Source organism: Misgurnus anguillicaudatus, chromosome 9 (genome assembly GCF_027580225.2).
Source record: "Misgurnus anguillicaudatus chromosome 9, ASM2758022v2, whole genome shotgun sequence".
Lineage (NCBI taxonomy): Eukaryota > Metazoa > Chordata > Actinopteri > Cypriniformes > Cobitidae > Misgurnus > Misgurnus anguillicaudatus.
The window spans coordinates 33,235,687-33,252,890 of record NC_073345.2 but is presented as its reverse complement, the minus strand read 5'-3'; the positions used below and the strand labels follow the sequence as shown (position 1 = coordinate 33,252,890).

The 17,204-nt window shown below is 34.9% G+C and overlaps 1 protein-coding gene and 1 long non-coding RNA gene across 2 annotated transcripts; both read left to right on the top strand.

Annotated features, from left to right (window-relative positions):
• The first annotated feature begins 2,439 nt into the window (after positions 1–2,439).
• LOC141366156 (uncharacterized) lies at positions 2,440–7,449 on the top strand. Its single transcript, XR_012371259.1, has 3 exons — positions 2,440–2,583; positions 2,662–2,778; positions 7,278–7,449. It is a non-coding gene; the product is annotated as an uncharacterized lncRNA (long non-coding RNA).
• Positions 7,450–11,518: 4,069 nt separating this feature from the next.
• On the top strand, positions 11,519–16,544 carry LOC129423216 (uncharacterized). Its single transcript, XM_073871713.1, has 4 exons — positions 11,519–12,817; positions 12,905–13,027; positions 13,202–13,327; positions 15,880–16,544. Exons 1-4 carry the CDS (start codon positions 12,769–12,771, stop codon positions 15,945–15,947), a joined length of 366 nt encoding a protein of 121 aa, XP_073727814.1. The 5' UTR covers positions 11,519–12,768; the 3' UTR covers positions 15,948–16,544.
• Positions 16,545–17,204: the final 660 nt, after the last annotated feature.

Genomic DNA, 17,204 nt, shown 5'->3' with positions numbered 1-17,204 from the left:
AAACATATAATCCAATTAGGACAGTAGCTTAACACAGTATAAACTTTATTAATTGCTGAATATATCCAACAGGAATAGGAAGCTTGGAAAGCATGAATAAAAGCGACAAAGTGTGGGGCTACAAATCCGTTAGTAAAGGTTTGCAAAACCGGAAGGATTGGGAAAGCGTGCGCACGGTTTATGAATTTGTGGGTACGGATTGCAAATCTGAGAGCATGGATTGTTCGTCAACATGCACTTGCACCACCTGCAGAGAGAGAGAGAGAGAAAGAGGAAACTCCAAAAGGAAATTACAGAAAAACTTTAACCCTGCAGTGAATGAACTGAGAGATAAAGCACGCAGGGCCATTAAGCGTCAATGTTCAATAAAGATCCCTGTTAGAATTTGGCTTAAAATCTTAGAATCAGTGATTGAACCGATCCCCCTCTATGGCAGTGAGGTCCATTACAAATCCAAACCAAGATTTCACCAAATGGGAAAAACATCCAACTGAGATCCTGCATACAGAACTTTGTAAAAACTTTCAAGAGAAAAATTACGAAAATATCCATTAATAATAAAAGTACAAAAACAGGCAATCAAATTCTGGAAACATCTAAAACTCATTGAGCCTCACTCATATCATTATAAAGCAATGAAATACAAAGAGCTGAGTAAAGAACCAATCCTCTATCTGAACGGATTCAGAGCTTCAGTCCTGATGTTTCATTAACATCTACTGATAATCTCAACCACAACAACACTGAAATACTTACCCAAATTATAAAACAAATCAAACAGAGTTACATCACTCATTGGGAAACTCAAATTAAAATGCAATGTTGCTTGACCTTAAAGAGAGATTATGGCAAACTATCTGTACACGGTGACAGATAAAAAACTGAGATCCATCATGACCAGATACAGACTCAGTGGAGACAAGCTCACTACAGAGACGACAAACACAGAAAAACATGGCTGCCAGAGGTTGTGTCCACATTGTGACCAAAACCAAACTGAAACAGAACTGCATTTTCTAAACGAATGCACAAAGTACACAGATATACGAACAATCTTCTACAAAAAATAAACTGAAAACAAGACACATGAAAGCCTATTAAACATTGAGAAACTGAGCTTTGGAGAACACAAGGACTGCTGTGTGTTAGCAGAACAATATGTGCACTGTAAAAAAAACTTTTTTTTAAAGTCATTTCAACTTACTGTTATTTTGACAAGAGATGAGTTAAAGCCTTACATTTTTTGTTGAATCAAAGTTTTTTTTACAGTGTGTCTGCATGAAAATCAATCTGACCTGACTTATGGCTCCATTATATGTAAAAGATACTTAACGTAAATTACTGCATTATTTTATTTTTTAACTATGTTCTTATTATTTTATCTTATTTCTATAACTTACTATTTTCCTTGTAATTTTGCATTATATACTTTTCTAGTATAGGTTAATTTTTACTTTTATTTCATTTGTACGCAGCAGCTGCAAATGCTTTGGTAATCCAAATTGTCATGCCAATAAATCACACTTAAATTGAAAATTGCAATTGAGATAGCGAGAGAAACACATACAGATGGCACACCGAGGTAACAACACTGTATGGAAATTATTTGTTGGTAACTTAAAAAAGTCACCTATAGATGTCTTAAAATTTTAAGTTAAATTAACTCAAATTTTTAAGGCACTGTAAAAATGATTTTGGGGCTAAACTAAATTTAAATTGGTTTTTAACCAAATTTTAGTAAACATAACACAAAAGGTTTATTATTTAGTAAATTATTTAGTATTATTTAGTAAATTTACATGTTATCATGTAAAATTTGTAAGAAGGAAATTAAATAAATAATTTTTGGTTGAAACTACTTGAATTATTTTTGTAAATATAACTAACTAGGCAGTGGACTTAAAATAATAAGCTGTATACTTAAATATAGTGCATTATTATTGCATCTACTTTTAAAATGGAAATTAAAAACTTATTTAAAAATTTCTTAAAATTCCATGTAAAGCTTACTTTAAAAAGTGGATGCAAAAGTGATGCACCATATTTAAATTTTTTTTTTTAGTAAATCCAACATATTATTTTTTTCAGTGCACTTTTTTAAGATGAACCAACTTTTTTCCAGTGTGTATGATATATTTAATATTTTTATTTTTGTTACTATTTGAAAGCTCATTTTCTTAAAATAAATAACATGGGTGAAAGTGTGCAAATCTTGAGGAAAGTTGCCTAAATTTTCACTGACATCACAATTAAAAAAATAATAAATAGAATAGACATATATTTGTATATTTGACGTTTTTGAGCTGTAACCAATAAGATTATGACAAAAAATATTGTTCAAGTAAACAGTGATAATGTGAAAAATGTGGCTCTGAAGACAATTTTATTTATGTCCCCATCAATGTCAAAATCAAACTTATGCCCCTTGTATTTAAGTTTCCTTTTCTCATCAAAGCCTCGCCCCCTCTTTTGATCATTCATATAAAAGCCACTGAAAGGGTTTGTGATTTTATTCACCTCCTGACAGACCAAAGATGGAACTGAAAATCTTCATTGTTCTCTTCTGCGCTCTTTTCACTGGAGGTACAAAACACAAAAGCCTATTTAATGTTTTATTAGTTACAAAATATATTTCTACCTCATTCTGTTTCTTTTTTTCAGGACATTCACTCAAATGTTATGAGTGTTCAGGTCCAATAGGTTCTTGTGAAAGCAAAGAGAAGACGTGTCAGGACACTGAAACAACATGTGGAAGTGCAACAACTGTACAATCCACTGGTGAGTTCAGTATGATGGAGGATAAATTTACTCAAATATTATAGACTACCAATGGAAATTAGGGTCATTTAACATGAATGTTAGGTTAACTCAACTGAATGTTTTTCATTATGCTGAACTGTAAAAAAACTAAAAAGCTCATGTGAAGTCCGTCCGACTTGTTTTCTTGTAAATTAGCAATTGTTTTATCACTCTTAACAAATTCTGTCATGAAACTGGTATTTTTTTTTCTTTTTTTTTCATTTAGATTGCATGAAAAAGATATACACATAACATCACAACCTTCATTTTTCTTATACAAAAAACAATTGATAATGTTACATTTCATTTGCAGTAAGAGAAGGGAAATGATTCAAAAAGAAGTTCCAGATTTTTTCAAAAGCCTTTGGAGATTTCCTAACATTGAAAAGAATTGTTTCGGGCAGTAGCGGAGTGGCCATCGGGAGAGTCGGGACATTTCCCGGTGGGCCGGTAGTGTTTTGAGGCTGCGAGGGCCGGTCTGATAATGGTTAATAGTTATACATTGCAAGTTATTTAGCAAGCCCGTCTGGCGGCCTGATGTGCGGCCGCTTCACGCTGGTCAAACTGTGCAGCCTCTTTGCTCAACACAGGCTATATAAAAGTGCTCAACCTGTTCGCCAGGTCCAACCATGTTTAGGATTTTTTTTTTATATAGGGGGATTATTGAACGGCCCCTCTCCAAATTGCCATAGCCTGTTGGCCTTTGATGTGAAAAGCCGCGTCGCCGAATAGCCTACCTGTTTATTTCAGTACATATGCGGTCGGATTGATCCATCAAACGGAGACTATGTGATAGAAAGTGTGGATTAAGGATGTTTAAAATCTCTAGCCTGGTGGTCAGTACTTGAATGGATAAAATCAGCACATTTGCAAAGGTTTATATCCATATGGCTGTATATATAATAAATACAATTTAAAAGGGTAACTTTGCAGTATCACATTTTATATTTCCTACTATTAGATTTCTATTAGATTTCCATATTAATAGATGAGAGTATTCAACTGAAATATATAAATATCCACACAACATTATTATTTCCCAAAACTTTGACAAAAATTATTTTTAAATGAACTGTATTCTTAGTTATTCAAAGATGCAAACATTATTCCGGATATGATTTTAATATTAGACAAGATTATATAACGGCAATGAACGTCTCATATCCACATATAAATTAACATTACAGCATAATGAAATGAATAAAAAGACAAGGAAGCAGGATTGGCATGTAAATTGTATTATTTTTAGCGGGAAAAAAAGCAATATTACTGAAATAAACTCTGAGGTAATGCGCCAAACACGTTAAAATAAATAAGCAAAAACCGTGGAAAAACATTATTATCTCTCAAAACTTTATATGACAAAAATTATATTTAAAGGAAATATTCTTACAGTTATTCAAAGATGCACAAATTATTCCATATTACTCCCGTTTATGAGCACATTCATCTCTGGTCTCGTAATATGTTATGTAATAGCTGATTGAGGTGCGCATCTCCGTCTTTCAACCTGGTATCATTTTGTATAGTTACTCATTTAGGAAAATTTGCCATGATTTAATGATTTTATTAATATTATGAAAATGTATTTTTGGGGGGGCAAATTGATTACGATTTGTATTACCCTAGTTTAACTACAAATAGGCTACGAGACATTTTTTTTACCACGGAGGGCCGGTGGTACGAAATTTCCCGGTAGATTTTTTGGTCCCACTCCGCCCCTGGTTTCGGGGGTACAACATAAAAGAAGTTAATTTATCCATTGTTGTCTAGATGGGGGTTGACTCGACTTCTAGTTCAGTAATCCAAAAACATTTTCTGTCTGTTCTTGCTAAGAGTGAAAAATACTTATGATGAGTAGAGCCCAATAAATCAATATTCCCTAATTTCCAAATTCTAGGATGTTTACTAATTACTAAGAGAATCCAAAATGCAGAGAAGTTTAAAATCCATGTAGGCAGGCAAACACATCCAAAGGGTAATCCACAAACGTAATCCAAATAACAGGCAAGGGGTCAAAACTAGTGATGTTACATTTGAAGCGAGGCTTCGGAGCTTGCGTCGAGCAAAAGTGGGCGTGCCAGAGGAAGCTTTGATTCTAAGCTTGTGTTGTTAACGTTGAAATCACGTGACCAATGACAAACGAAGCTTCACTTTCTGCTCAGTCACGAGCGCGCTTCGCTTTGCGTGTCAGATGGTTCGAACCCTAGAGGTTTTTTATGAGTTATTTGCTTTATTCACATTTTGGTCCCACATAATACTGTATATATAGTATTGTATTTACTTATACTTGTGTGCGTGTGTGTTATTATGTGCGTCTGTACAATACAGTATAGACTTCTTAATATTCTCCTCTGTCTCTATCAGATATCTGTTTGTATGTATGCCGCAAACATTAAAATAACATGTAAACACATATCAGCTTTATAGGTTCATGCTGCTGCCTTAAACGTTTAACTGTAACGTCCACTCCTCAAAAAAGCTCACAAAATCAAGCTATATGGGCTATTTTAAATCGATTTATTAAATTGATTAAATTGATTAGAGTTGTACATAAATAAATAAAATATCATTAATGTTTTTCCAGGAGTTTTGTTTAATTACAAATAGCATTAAAAACAACAGAAAGGAGAGTTAAGAAGGACTCAAGAGCAATTTAAAAGTGGAGATTTTTGCATGCGCTTAGAGGGTTTTGCAGCTAAAGACAGTCAAATTTGTTACATATGAATGAAATTACTAAAGTGACATCTGTGAAAATAAGGCATTTCAATTACTGACTAGGAACCTTTTCAGTGCCATTACTAAACCTAAGCATAGGAGCCTGATAAATAAATGCTCATTTACAAGAAAACATGTCAGATGCACTAAAAGGGTTTTGCATCTGAACTCTTCATAAACTAATGCAAGTCAAATGAGTTTCTTCAAAGCAGACTATTTGTGTGTGTATATTATCTATGATACAACAGTTCTTTCTGGTTCTCGAATCTGATTGGCTAAGAGCTATGCGATATTCTACTGATAACGGCACAGTAACCACTTCACCCCTCGAATCATTCCGCCACCTACTCGTCATTTTAGTATTAGTGAATGAATGGAGGTTCTTTTTAGGCTCATTTTAGGCTCTTTTTAAACATTCTCAGTGTGTCTCATTAGTTCACTAGCTCGTGAATCAGTCAGTGAATCCCAATCGGAAGTACTTATCCCGTCAAAGATCAGCGCTCTTGGATGTAACTTTAAACTTAAGTGGAGTATTGTCACATCGTGTGGACGATTAACACTTGGAAAAAGGAATGAAAACAATTATTCTCTGAAGCGATCTCTCTCCTCAGAACGCGAAAACACAGTGGAACTACAAGGTAAGCACTGCAGCTTTTGAATTGGACAATTGATAATTTATTTTATCGTGACGTGACTATTAAAACACGTTATGAGATATCGCCACTGGTATATTTATAAGCAGCATGCAAAAACATCTCTCTGACACTTATAAAAAACTGTTTTATATAGTACTGACAAGAACAAAGCCTAATAATAAGCGAGTGCTCGTATCACGTTAAGATAAAATGGGAAAGCAACTTTATATAAATATATTTTTATTAACTTTTACCTCGCGCCAAAACAATAACACAAAATATGAATAAGAAAACAAGTAATATTTTCATGACACCAAATACTGCTGATTTGATCTCAATTTTGACCATCAAACACAGACCAGGCCAACATCAGAGCCAGGGAATCCCTGTCACAGATGTAGCCCAGATAGGGCGGTGGTCAGCGGGGCGAGTGAACACTGACGTCCGCTCATTGCTCTGGATCTCGAGTGCCGAATCTTGCTAAGCAGACGTTCAAACTGGCGCTATCTTTACTTATCGACTTCAGATATATATATATTGCAGAATATTATACATATATATTCTCGACTGAACTAATCTTAAAACTACACTTTGTGACCAAGAAATTTTAATATTTAAAAACGGCGAATCCGTCCATTGAGTTATTATGAGATTCAAAGCAGCCGAAAGTGTTACCTGTCATTCTGGCCGCCCTCAAATCCGTGGCGGAAGAAAGTAGTTCCTAAACAAAGAGGCTTTTAAAATAACCCCGTTGTTGTTTTCTAGTTTTCGTTTTTCAAACGTGTGCCGTCGAACTGTTGTATAGAAGCGGTATCGCTCTCGGAGTCGTGTGATATAGCTCTATATCATAACGGCTGTGATTCCCTCTGGCCTAATCGCAGCCGTGATGATGTAGAGCTACGACTCCGAGAGCAATATTGCTTATTGATACGACTGAAATTCTGTGTTGTATTTCATTTCTTATTTTCTTATAAACTGCTGATCGTATGATCTTGTCTTCACGAGTAGAGATGCACATCTCAAGATTATCAGTAGTTGTGAAGCAGAATTGTTGCACTATGATTTTAGTAACCTCTCAGGCAACACACACACAATTGTAAAGCATTAATCATATTATTTTTTTAGGTGGCACTGAAGTTAAAAAGCAGTTTAAGGATTGTACAGTAAAGGAGAACTGTATAAATGGATCTATTTACGATGGAGTTCGAAAGATAGTTTTATCTACACATTGCTGTAACACAAACCTATGTAATAACAAAGATGCCCCAGGTAGGTATTTTTATTTTATAAACAGAACTACATAACTATACAGTACATATGTTAGCATTAAGCTTAGGTATTACATAAACAAAATAATAATATTTGTTTTTTCTACAGATTACGGCTCTAACAGTCCCAATGGAAAACAATGTTACTACTGTGATGGACAGAGTTGCTTCAGCAAATTAAACTGTTTAGGAGATGAAGACCACTGCTTTAATGCTACACGTGAGAATCAAGTCATTTTTTCCGTCGTTCTTTGCATTATTACATTAGATTAGGTTACATTTCAATTGCACTATTTGTTTAAGACATATCAATATGAGAACATGGTTTTCTACTTTACTGTATCTCATAATCACAGGAATATATTTGTTATACATAGGATAGGGTCATGTATTTAAAATGTTTTGTGAAATCACCATGAATATATACTGTATGTATTCTGTATGTGTTTTATCAGATTATCTGTGTGGTCAAGTTTTAAATGATTTACTTGATCAACTTTTGTTTTCTTTACATTAGTAACTGGGTCTGTGTCTCAGCTTGTTAAAGGATGCATGTCTAAATCTGTCTGTGATGCCACATCAGAAACAATGCCATTTTTCACAAGCTTGTCATGCTGTAAGGGGAATCTGTGTAACGGTGCTAAGAGCGTCACACAGAACCTCCTCTTTCTCTTATGGTCGCTCTTCTTCTACATCCTGATCCACTGAATTCAGCAGAACATAACTTTATACAGCAGTAATGTGAGATATTGTGGTGGGATTAGTAAAAAAGAGTATGTTTTATGATTTATGCAGCAGCAACAGCAGTATGTGATATATTGTGGATTAAAAAACAGTGTTTTTTATATAGCTTATATACAGTGGTTTTTGTGAAAATATACTGCAAACAGAGAAAAACATGAAATAAAATGTAACCCCACTAAACTCTTGTTTTAAGGCAAAATCTAATAACGATATTGTAATAAACACAGTTTTTAAACTAACTTAAATAATTGTAATTATTTGTATGTACCAGCAGGTGGCAGCAGATAGGCAAACATATGCAGCCATTTACAGTACATAGCTTTTTGTTCAAAGAATTTTCGAGTGCTTTTACCACAATCCACTCAGCATTAATGGAAAAATAAATAAATAAAAAACCTGGGGGTAATGCAGATTTGTCCTACCTCAATGATCTCCGAGGTCAATGAATAGAGTGTCAGGATCCCATCTCCACAACCATCAACCTCATCATTCACTCCTTCCACTCGTTCACATTCCCCTGAGTCCCTGTGCATCATCACCATACCCTTTTAAATAACTCACCTTCTCACTCAGTCCCCGTCTGGTCTCATCACTCGAATGCTGGACTCACCCCCTGGGCTAGTCAACTGGCGGCCCGCCAATCATCTTTATCCGGCCTGCCGGTCACCTTTGGCCGTTTCTCAATCGGAAGGCTGCAGCCTCCGGAGGCCACATATGCAGAGTGCATATGTCATCAAGTTTAAGTTAACTGAGCATTACATTCACAAATCATAAGCATATTACAACAATTTACGATTAACTAAGAATAATAGTCAACTTTATAATTGTGAAAATTCTGAAATAAGACTTGATGACGTATGCAACCTGGAAATGCGACCTCCGGAGGCTGCAGCCTTCCAATTGAGAAACGACCATAGTGTGATTTAAATTCCGCGTGGTTACTTTTACCTTTCCACTGTACAAGACAACACAGAAAGGGGCTGTGTGGGGTGCCAACCATCTGCGGGTGCGTAATTATTTGATCCAATTGGAGCTTTGGATGCATTAAAGAAAATAAACTTACGCGACTACACAGCATGTGACGCGGCGACCGGAATGTGTTTCAGTGTGTTCCAATAAAACCTATGTGCAAAGTAAAAATGATTAATTATTTTTTGTTTAACTTTATCAGTAACACTTGAATACTTTAAAAATGATTGTTACTGGTAAGTAAATTATTAACTATAAATATATTCGTAGATTAAAGGTACTCTCCCATGACATATTTACGATTAAACTACAATTTCATTACGACTGCCACTAGGGGGCGAACTCCCGACAGTTATATCTGTATGTAATTTACAATGGAAAGGCTGTTTAGCCTATATATCTATAAAATATATAAAAAAGTAAACATGTAGTGCAATTTTAGTCATTAGGAGAAGACTGGCTATATGTTGTAAATACTTGACATGTAGATGTCACGGAGGGACTTTATACAGGCGGAACGAAAATGGTGGAGATAGTTCCACCCGGACCGATTTCAATGCAACACCTGGCCGGTTCCGGTCGACTCCGGGCAAAGGACTCGAGAGTGATATGTATCAGGTGTGTGAAGCGGATGTGTCGATTGATGATTGGGTCTTAGAGAAGAGAGAAGGCCTATAAAAAGGGACCTGAAGAAACAGGAAGTGTGAAGTTTGTTTATACCTCTCTTGTCTGTTCATTGGGGCACTTTGGGAACTCCTCAGGGTGAACATAGAGGGAGGAGCGTGACTCACGGTATTGGTGGTCCGCTCCGACCTGTGACATAACAATTAATGAAAGTTAAACAGTTATAAACAAAATGTTTAAGAGTGTTGATCTTTTACACTTTTACTATTAACATTTGGCTCTTACATGTTAAACTGCTATTGTTTTTAAATAGTAATAAAGAAAATATGAGTTTTCAGTAATTAAATGGCTTTTAAGATTCATTTTTTTAAAGGCATCTTTTTAATATGGTTTTTATTTAATATACTACAACAAAAGTAACAAAAACGACAACACACATGGTAAAGGTAAAAAATATATCAAAAGTAAAAATAGCTGTAAAAGTTTGGCCCGTGTCATATTTACAGTTTTAAAATCTGGCCCCCGAACAAGGGTAGTTGAAGACCCCTGTGCTACACTTACCTGGACTCCCGTTTGTATCCTCATCTCTGTTCCCGACCAATCTGATCATCATCCGGTCCTGCAAACAAAGACTTTGATACTACAAGTTAAGTTACAACATCTGAATGCTTACCAATCTACTTTACTCCCGTGTGTGTTTTTCAATAAAGAGAATTTCTACTTGCATCCAGTCTGCGTCTTGATTCACAGCGTGACAGAAGACCACACCAACAAAAAATGCAAAACACCACGGAGGCCGAAGGAAATCCGATTCGTGATCCCTTCGCAGAGTGGTTCATGCTGTCCGTCTATCATTACTTCCATCTCCACCTAGTCACCCTCCCGCCATACCCGAAGTCCGAAGATATCCTTTACTCAGCCCGGCTATGCAGCGGTTTTCTACTACAGGTATCCCTGTATTTTCAAGTGCATTCTCATCTATTCTCCAATGATACTGCTAGAGTAGCATTTATTATTTCCTTGCTATCTGGACGTGCACTCCTTTGGGCTCAGTCTATATGGAATTCTAACTCTGCAGTAATACAACTTTATCCAGCTTTCTCCAGAATTTTAAGGAATTGTTTGGCCACACCATGTCTGATCTATCCGTCCATGATTCTCTCTTCAATCTACGCCAAGGAAAATTATCTGTGAGTAATTATGATTTGCAATTCCGAGCCCTAGCGGCTGCAAGTCGATTGAATGAAACTGCCCTCGTCACAGCCTTTCATCACGAATTAAACCCCTATATCCTACAGTTCATCGTGGTCGATAAAAATTCCCTTGGTTCAGAAACCCTTATTCAAAAGACCATTTGTGTCTCTCTGTGTCTTACAGCCTGTGACGAACTGCCTGCTGCTGCTAATCCTCCGCCTCCCATATCACCCACGGTTCCTCCAGCACCTGAGCCAATGCACTTGAGCCAATGCAAGTGGATTACACACATCTTTCTCTCTCTGAATGACATATTCGCAACAAACTATGTCTGTATTGTGGTGGAGAGAGGCACATCATCGTAAAAGTAAAAATAAATAAATGTATAAATAAATGAATAAATAAATAAATAATAGTTACAATTATACATAAATAAAGAAATACAGGTATAAATACTCATTTATTTTTGTTTTTTACATTTCCATGTATATATATTTCTTTATTTATTTCTGTATTTTTGTTTTTTTACATTTCCATGTATATATATTTCTTTATTTATTTCTGTATTTTTGTTTTTTTTTTACATTTCCTTGTATATTTATTTATGTATTTATTTATTTATGAATATGGCAGAATTGGCTTCCCAGTTTTGCCAGATGGCATCAGAGTCTTACAAGTGTGTTTTTGCATAGTGTGTGTTATACCCTGCCATACAGGCCAGCTTTGTGAGATAATTTTCACATGCACAGACCGACCAGACCCAGCTCTAAAGCCTTGTAAGTACTGCAGAGTTGTCTTTGGCCTATAGCTTAACTGGAACTTGTCATGGTTCAATACATATTACTTAAATTTTAAGCACTCTGTTAAATTCAACTTATCCAGGTTAACAGTGATATTTGTTATAGAGAAATATTTTTGGTTTTTGTTCTAATTGTATACTGTAAAAAAATCCGTAGAAATTTGCAGCTGGGTTGCCGGTAATTAACCGTAGATTTAAATGCATGTTATTTACTGGCAACATTTTGTTCAAAGTTAAATGAACATTAAACATTAACAAGTCTTTGTCTTTATAGAATAAAACTAAAAAAACAACATCAAGCAAAACATTCTGGGAAACAAAATCTGAAGCAAAAAAACAGAAAAAGGTTGATGATGATTTCTGGTTCCCAGAATGCTTTGCATGAGGCTGTTATTGTATAGTTTTTTCTGTAAAGATAGAGACTTGTTAATATTTAAAATGTATTTAACTTTGAACAAACTATTGCCAGTAAATAACATCAATTTAAATCTACGGCAACCCAGCTGCAATACCATTGTAATTTCTTCAGATTTTTTTTTACACATGGCATCTGTTTATTTTCACCACATTTCTATAAAAAAAAAAAAAAAAACTTAAGAGAGGAGGGTGGAAAAACCAACCACAAGAACTGCATGTGGTCTGACAACTTTCTTTTTAAACAGTTTTAAACCTCATACAGATCTATATGGCACGCTAATAAATGTATAAAATAATGACACAGAGATTTGTTATGTACAACATTTACTTAATTATCATTTAAAACAACAGAGATGAAAATACAATTTCTTCAAGAAGTTTCATTTTAACGTCTCACTTTTGGCTGGTATGACACAATGAGCTTATGTAAAGACGTATAAACTGCATAAAATGTTTCCCTTGGGTCCAGTGGATTTTGAAAGTGATATTTACTTTTACATTTTGTTAAATATTAAAAACTTGTGAGTCTAGTTTATGCATTAAACCCTCCCCATCCTGTATAAAGTCATAAAAACCACTGAAACAATGCTAAACCACTAAGATGGATCTGCACATCACCATTGTACTTCTGCTCATTTTCATCACTGGAGGTATGAACAAAACTCAGCATGCATTAATATTTGATACACATACAGAGACTATTAAATGTCTTTCTCTCTCTCTTGTTTTCACTGAAGGACTCTCACGCAGATGTTATGTGTGCGAGCCTGAAGGTAACTCAGGTGCCTGTGAAGAGAAACAGGTGATATGTCGTGATGGATTTAACAAATGTTACACTGCAACGGAGACCGGTTTTTATGGTAAGTCAAGTTTGATAGAATAAAAAGTTATGTGATAATCTACTGACCATTAAATATAAATAAAGTGGAAATGATCAAATGTGAATTTGGCTCACAAACATGGCACAATCAAAACATTTCTCATATTAGATTTACTTTCTTATTTTTGTATATACATCTTTTTTCGTTTTGCAGAGCCCACTAAGTCTGTCACATTTAAAACATGTGCAAAAATCTGTGAACCAAAGAAGATCATAGCAAAACCAGGTGGAGGGGCGGTTTCTTCTACATGCTGTGGCACTGACCTCTGCAACAGCACAGGTATTTACCTTACATTTGCTCATTTATCAAATATCATGCATTTTCTGTAAACAATCAGAGAATTGAGAAAACTCCAAGCTACAAAGACCATGGAAACATACTAAAAACTTAAAACTAAACAAAACATGACACAAAAATTATTAGTACTGCTCTGAGAAAGCGACTTCTTAAAAAGCTATTTTTATATAATGAATTATGATATGATGTACTAAATAATCAGGAGTAAAATACTAATTACTAAATAATATTTTAAATCACTTTTATTTTTTAATCTGTAAACTGGTTATTACCCCAACTAATTTAAACTCCTCCATCGGCTCTCAACTGCAGGGTTGTAATTTAAGTGGTTCACAAATGTTTTATCATTGGGTTAGAGAAACCGGAGCAAAATGTAAAAATATTTTAACCATGTAGGGTAAATATTGTACAGATAACACTGCTGGGTTGAAATCGAACCAATGCTGGGTTGTTTTAACCCTACTGCGGAGTTTTTATAACCCATTGCCCTGCTGAAAAACAATAAAACCATTACAGAAAATTCTAATGGTTTCCATTAAAATACCAATAGGAACCATTAGCTTTTGCCATTAAAGGAATAGTCTACTCATTTTCAATATTAAAATATGTTATAACCTTAACTAAGAATTGTTGATACATCCCTCTATCATCTGTGTGCGTGCACGTAAGCGCTGGAGCGTGCTGCAACGCTTCGATAGCATTTAGCTTAGCCCCATAAGATAAAGTTAGAAGTGACCAAACACATCAACGTTTTTCCTATTTAAGACGAGTAGTTATACGAGCAAGTTTGGTGGTACAAAATAAAATGTAGTGCTTTTCTAAGCGGATTTAAAAGAGGAACTATATTTTATGGCGTAATAGCACTTTTGGGAGTATTTCGACTCGCCTGAAAAGTCCGCTCCCCTTCTCACTCTCATAATAGGAGAGGGAGGGTGTTACAGCGCTGAGTCAAAGTACTCCCAAAAGTGCTATTACGCCATAAAATATAGTTCCTCTTTTAAATCCGCTTAGAAAAGCGCTACGTTTTATTTTGTACCACCAAACTTGCTCGTATAACTACTCGTCTTAAATAGGAAAAACGTTGATGTGTTTGGTCACTTCTAACTTTATCTCTAAATGGTAGCATTGAATGAATGGGGCTAAGCTAAATGCTATCAAAGCGTCGCAGCGCGCTCCAGCGCTTACGTGCACGCACACAGATGATAGGGGGATGTATCAACAATTCTTAGTTAAGGTTATAACATATTTTAATATTGAAAATGAGTAGACAATTCCTTTAAAACCACTATACTGTAGTGTGTTTTGGGCCATATTCCATTAAAACCAATACAATTCCCAATAAAACCAATAGAATTTCTGTGGTGTCTATTGTTTTTTTTAGCAGGGTGCTGTGTAACAACAGCCCAAAATTGGGCTATTTTTAACCCAGCAAGTGTTCTGTCCAATATTTATCCATTATGGGTTAAAAATAAACCAACAATGTTTAGAGTGTAGCCTATGCTAAATGCAAAATGCAGCAGCAATCTATCTACAGCTATTATTAGAACAGCAAAATATTTTTTGTTGAAATTAAAATATCTTAAATAGAAGCCATAATGGAGAGGTATACTTTAAAAATGCTGGGTTATTTCTGCTTTAAATTATCCCAGAAAATGTGTGTATTTGACCCAACAATGGGTTAAAAGAACCAAGCATTTGGGTTGAAGGGGCTGGGCTTGACCCTTTTTGACCCAGTGCTGGGTTGAAAATAACCCAAACATTTTTGGAGTGTAGCGTGACATGCCCATACCCACAAAAACCACAATATGCAAGGAAAACATCTGAGCCAGACTACATTCAATACAGGTTCACATGCATCAACAACCAACATGCTGCTGACCACAATGTGTTTTGTGTGGTAAAGTACCCCAGAAACTATTGACAAGACAAGACCCTGACAGTCGCTTCTTAACATGTTTGAACGATTCACTTACAATGCAATGCTAACAGGAGTTAGTTTACAGGCTGGGAGGAATATGATAATGTTGGATTTTATTACAGCATAAGTAAACTGTTGCCTACAATCTGTGTGTTTGTTGTCGTCCAAGAAAAGAGATTTATGTTAGAGATAATAACTTGCGTCATCGTCTACTTTGTGATTTGTACCTTGTGCATATTCTTAACATGTACTAATATATACTTACAACATGATCTCATATGCCACGGAAATATGCAGAGATCTGTGAGAATGCCACGGAAAAATGAGCAAAAAATTCTTTGACTATGCCACGGAAATTTGTGAATTGGACGATAGGTGCTCTTTAAGTATTTGTACATAACTGCGTTTGATCATTTCATTACAACACAACATTCATACCAAATAATAATCATCAGAGTCTTAAAAATTTAAATGCCATATTTTTGTATATTATGGACAAAAAACATTAACTGACATCATGTAGATGTCAAGTTTAGCTAAGATGAGAAAATTTATGCTGTTCTGGTCATTGTTGATGTTAGTTTTGTGTTTATAAAACATTTTGTGTCTTGATCAGATGGACTCTATAAGGGAAGTTTCATCCTCCTCCTGTCTCCGCTCTTCTTCCTCATCTTGTTTCACTGAAATCAGCCGAACGTCTGAGTCTATAAGATCACAACCAAAAACTGCAACAACAGATTGTAACACAATTTACAAATGTAATTTTCTAGACAGGGCTTATCCTAGTCCCAGACTAAAATACATGCTTGAGCTGCCTTAATTTCAAAATATCTAACCCTGACATATCTTAACCTATATCACTGCCATTGTTATGTGTCAAGATGCACACCAGTATTGTTTGTTTGAAAAGTATGTTTGTAAAACTTAAATGTCCTAATATAACTAACTTCCTGGTACAAAATAAAATATAGAAAAGCAAAACTAATTTATGTTATTATTAATCTAAAGACTGTCCAGGAAACTGCCCCCAAGTTAATGTTGGTTGGAAAATTTGTATGGTCTGTGTTGATACCCACAGAACCACAGACATGTGATAGACACGCACACACACAACTAATTTCCACTGAAAACCCACAGCACAATGGATTTGCAGCATCTTAATATCAATGTTTCATTGCTATATTTCTGCCACACATTTGTTTTTTCGATTTATGCTGTATTATACAGTTTGAATTGCAACTCATCTAATAAAGTGAACAGTGTTACTAACATTTAATAATAACTGAGCTTGTGATTTTCTTAAATAAACACATTCCAAATGTTTCAAGAATGTTTTTTTGAGATAACAAACTTTCATATACATTAAAAACCATCTTGTTGTGGTCATCTAAATCTTTATTTCTGCAGAATCTGCACAAGGAGCCACAGCGCATCTATGAAAGAGATTTGATTTTGTTTCAGCTTCACGTGCAATTCAAACACACATTTTAAGGTGTGTAACATGTGTTAGTTAAGCAAAATGTATATTTTAATTAAACTGGAAAAAAGGAAGCAAGTTGAGTCTCTCAACTGAATAAGAATGAAAACATTAACAGTCTGGTTTCACAAAAAGTTGGAAGTAATGTTATCTGACCACCACAGAAATATACTGTTGATAGATTAAAAAAGGCAGAAACAAATTGTAAGAAAGAGCTGCTAAATGTTAGTTAATGTTATTAATGTTATACATCTGTTTTCCAGGCTCTATTAAATGTTTTGCTATTGAACAGCACAATTCTCAAAAACATTGTGTCAAAAAGGGATGTCCCCCTTATCTGTATTTAAGTTTAATTTTCTCATCACAGCCTCGTCCTATTTTTATCAGTGATATAAAAAACAACAAAAAAGAGTGTGTCATTTTATTTTAGTAATTTTATGGATCTGAACATCTGGATGTACAGT

Coding starts and splice junctions, on each gene's coding strand:
- LOC129423216 (XM_073871713.1), top strand. CDS start 12,769: ATGGATCTGCACATCACCATTGTACTTCTGCTCATTTTCATCACTGGA. Junction 13,028..13,201: donor AACGGAGACCGGTTTTTATG/GTAAGTCAAGTT, acceptor TTCGTTTTGCAG/AGCCCACTAAGTCTGTCACA. Junction 13,328..15,879: donor TGACCTCTGCAACAGCACAG/GTATTTACCTTA, acceptor TGTCTTGATCAG/ATGGACTCTATAAGGGAAGT.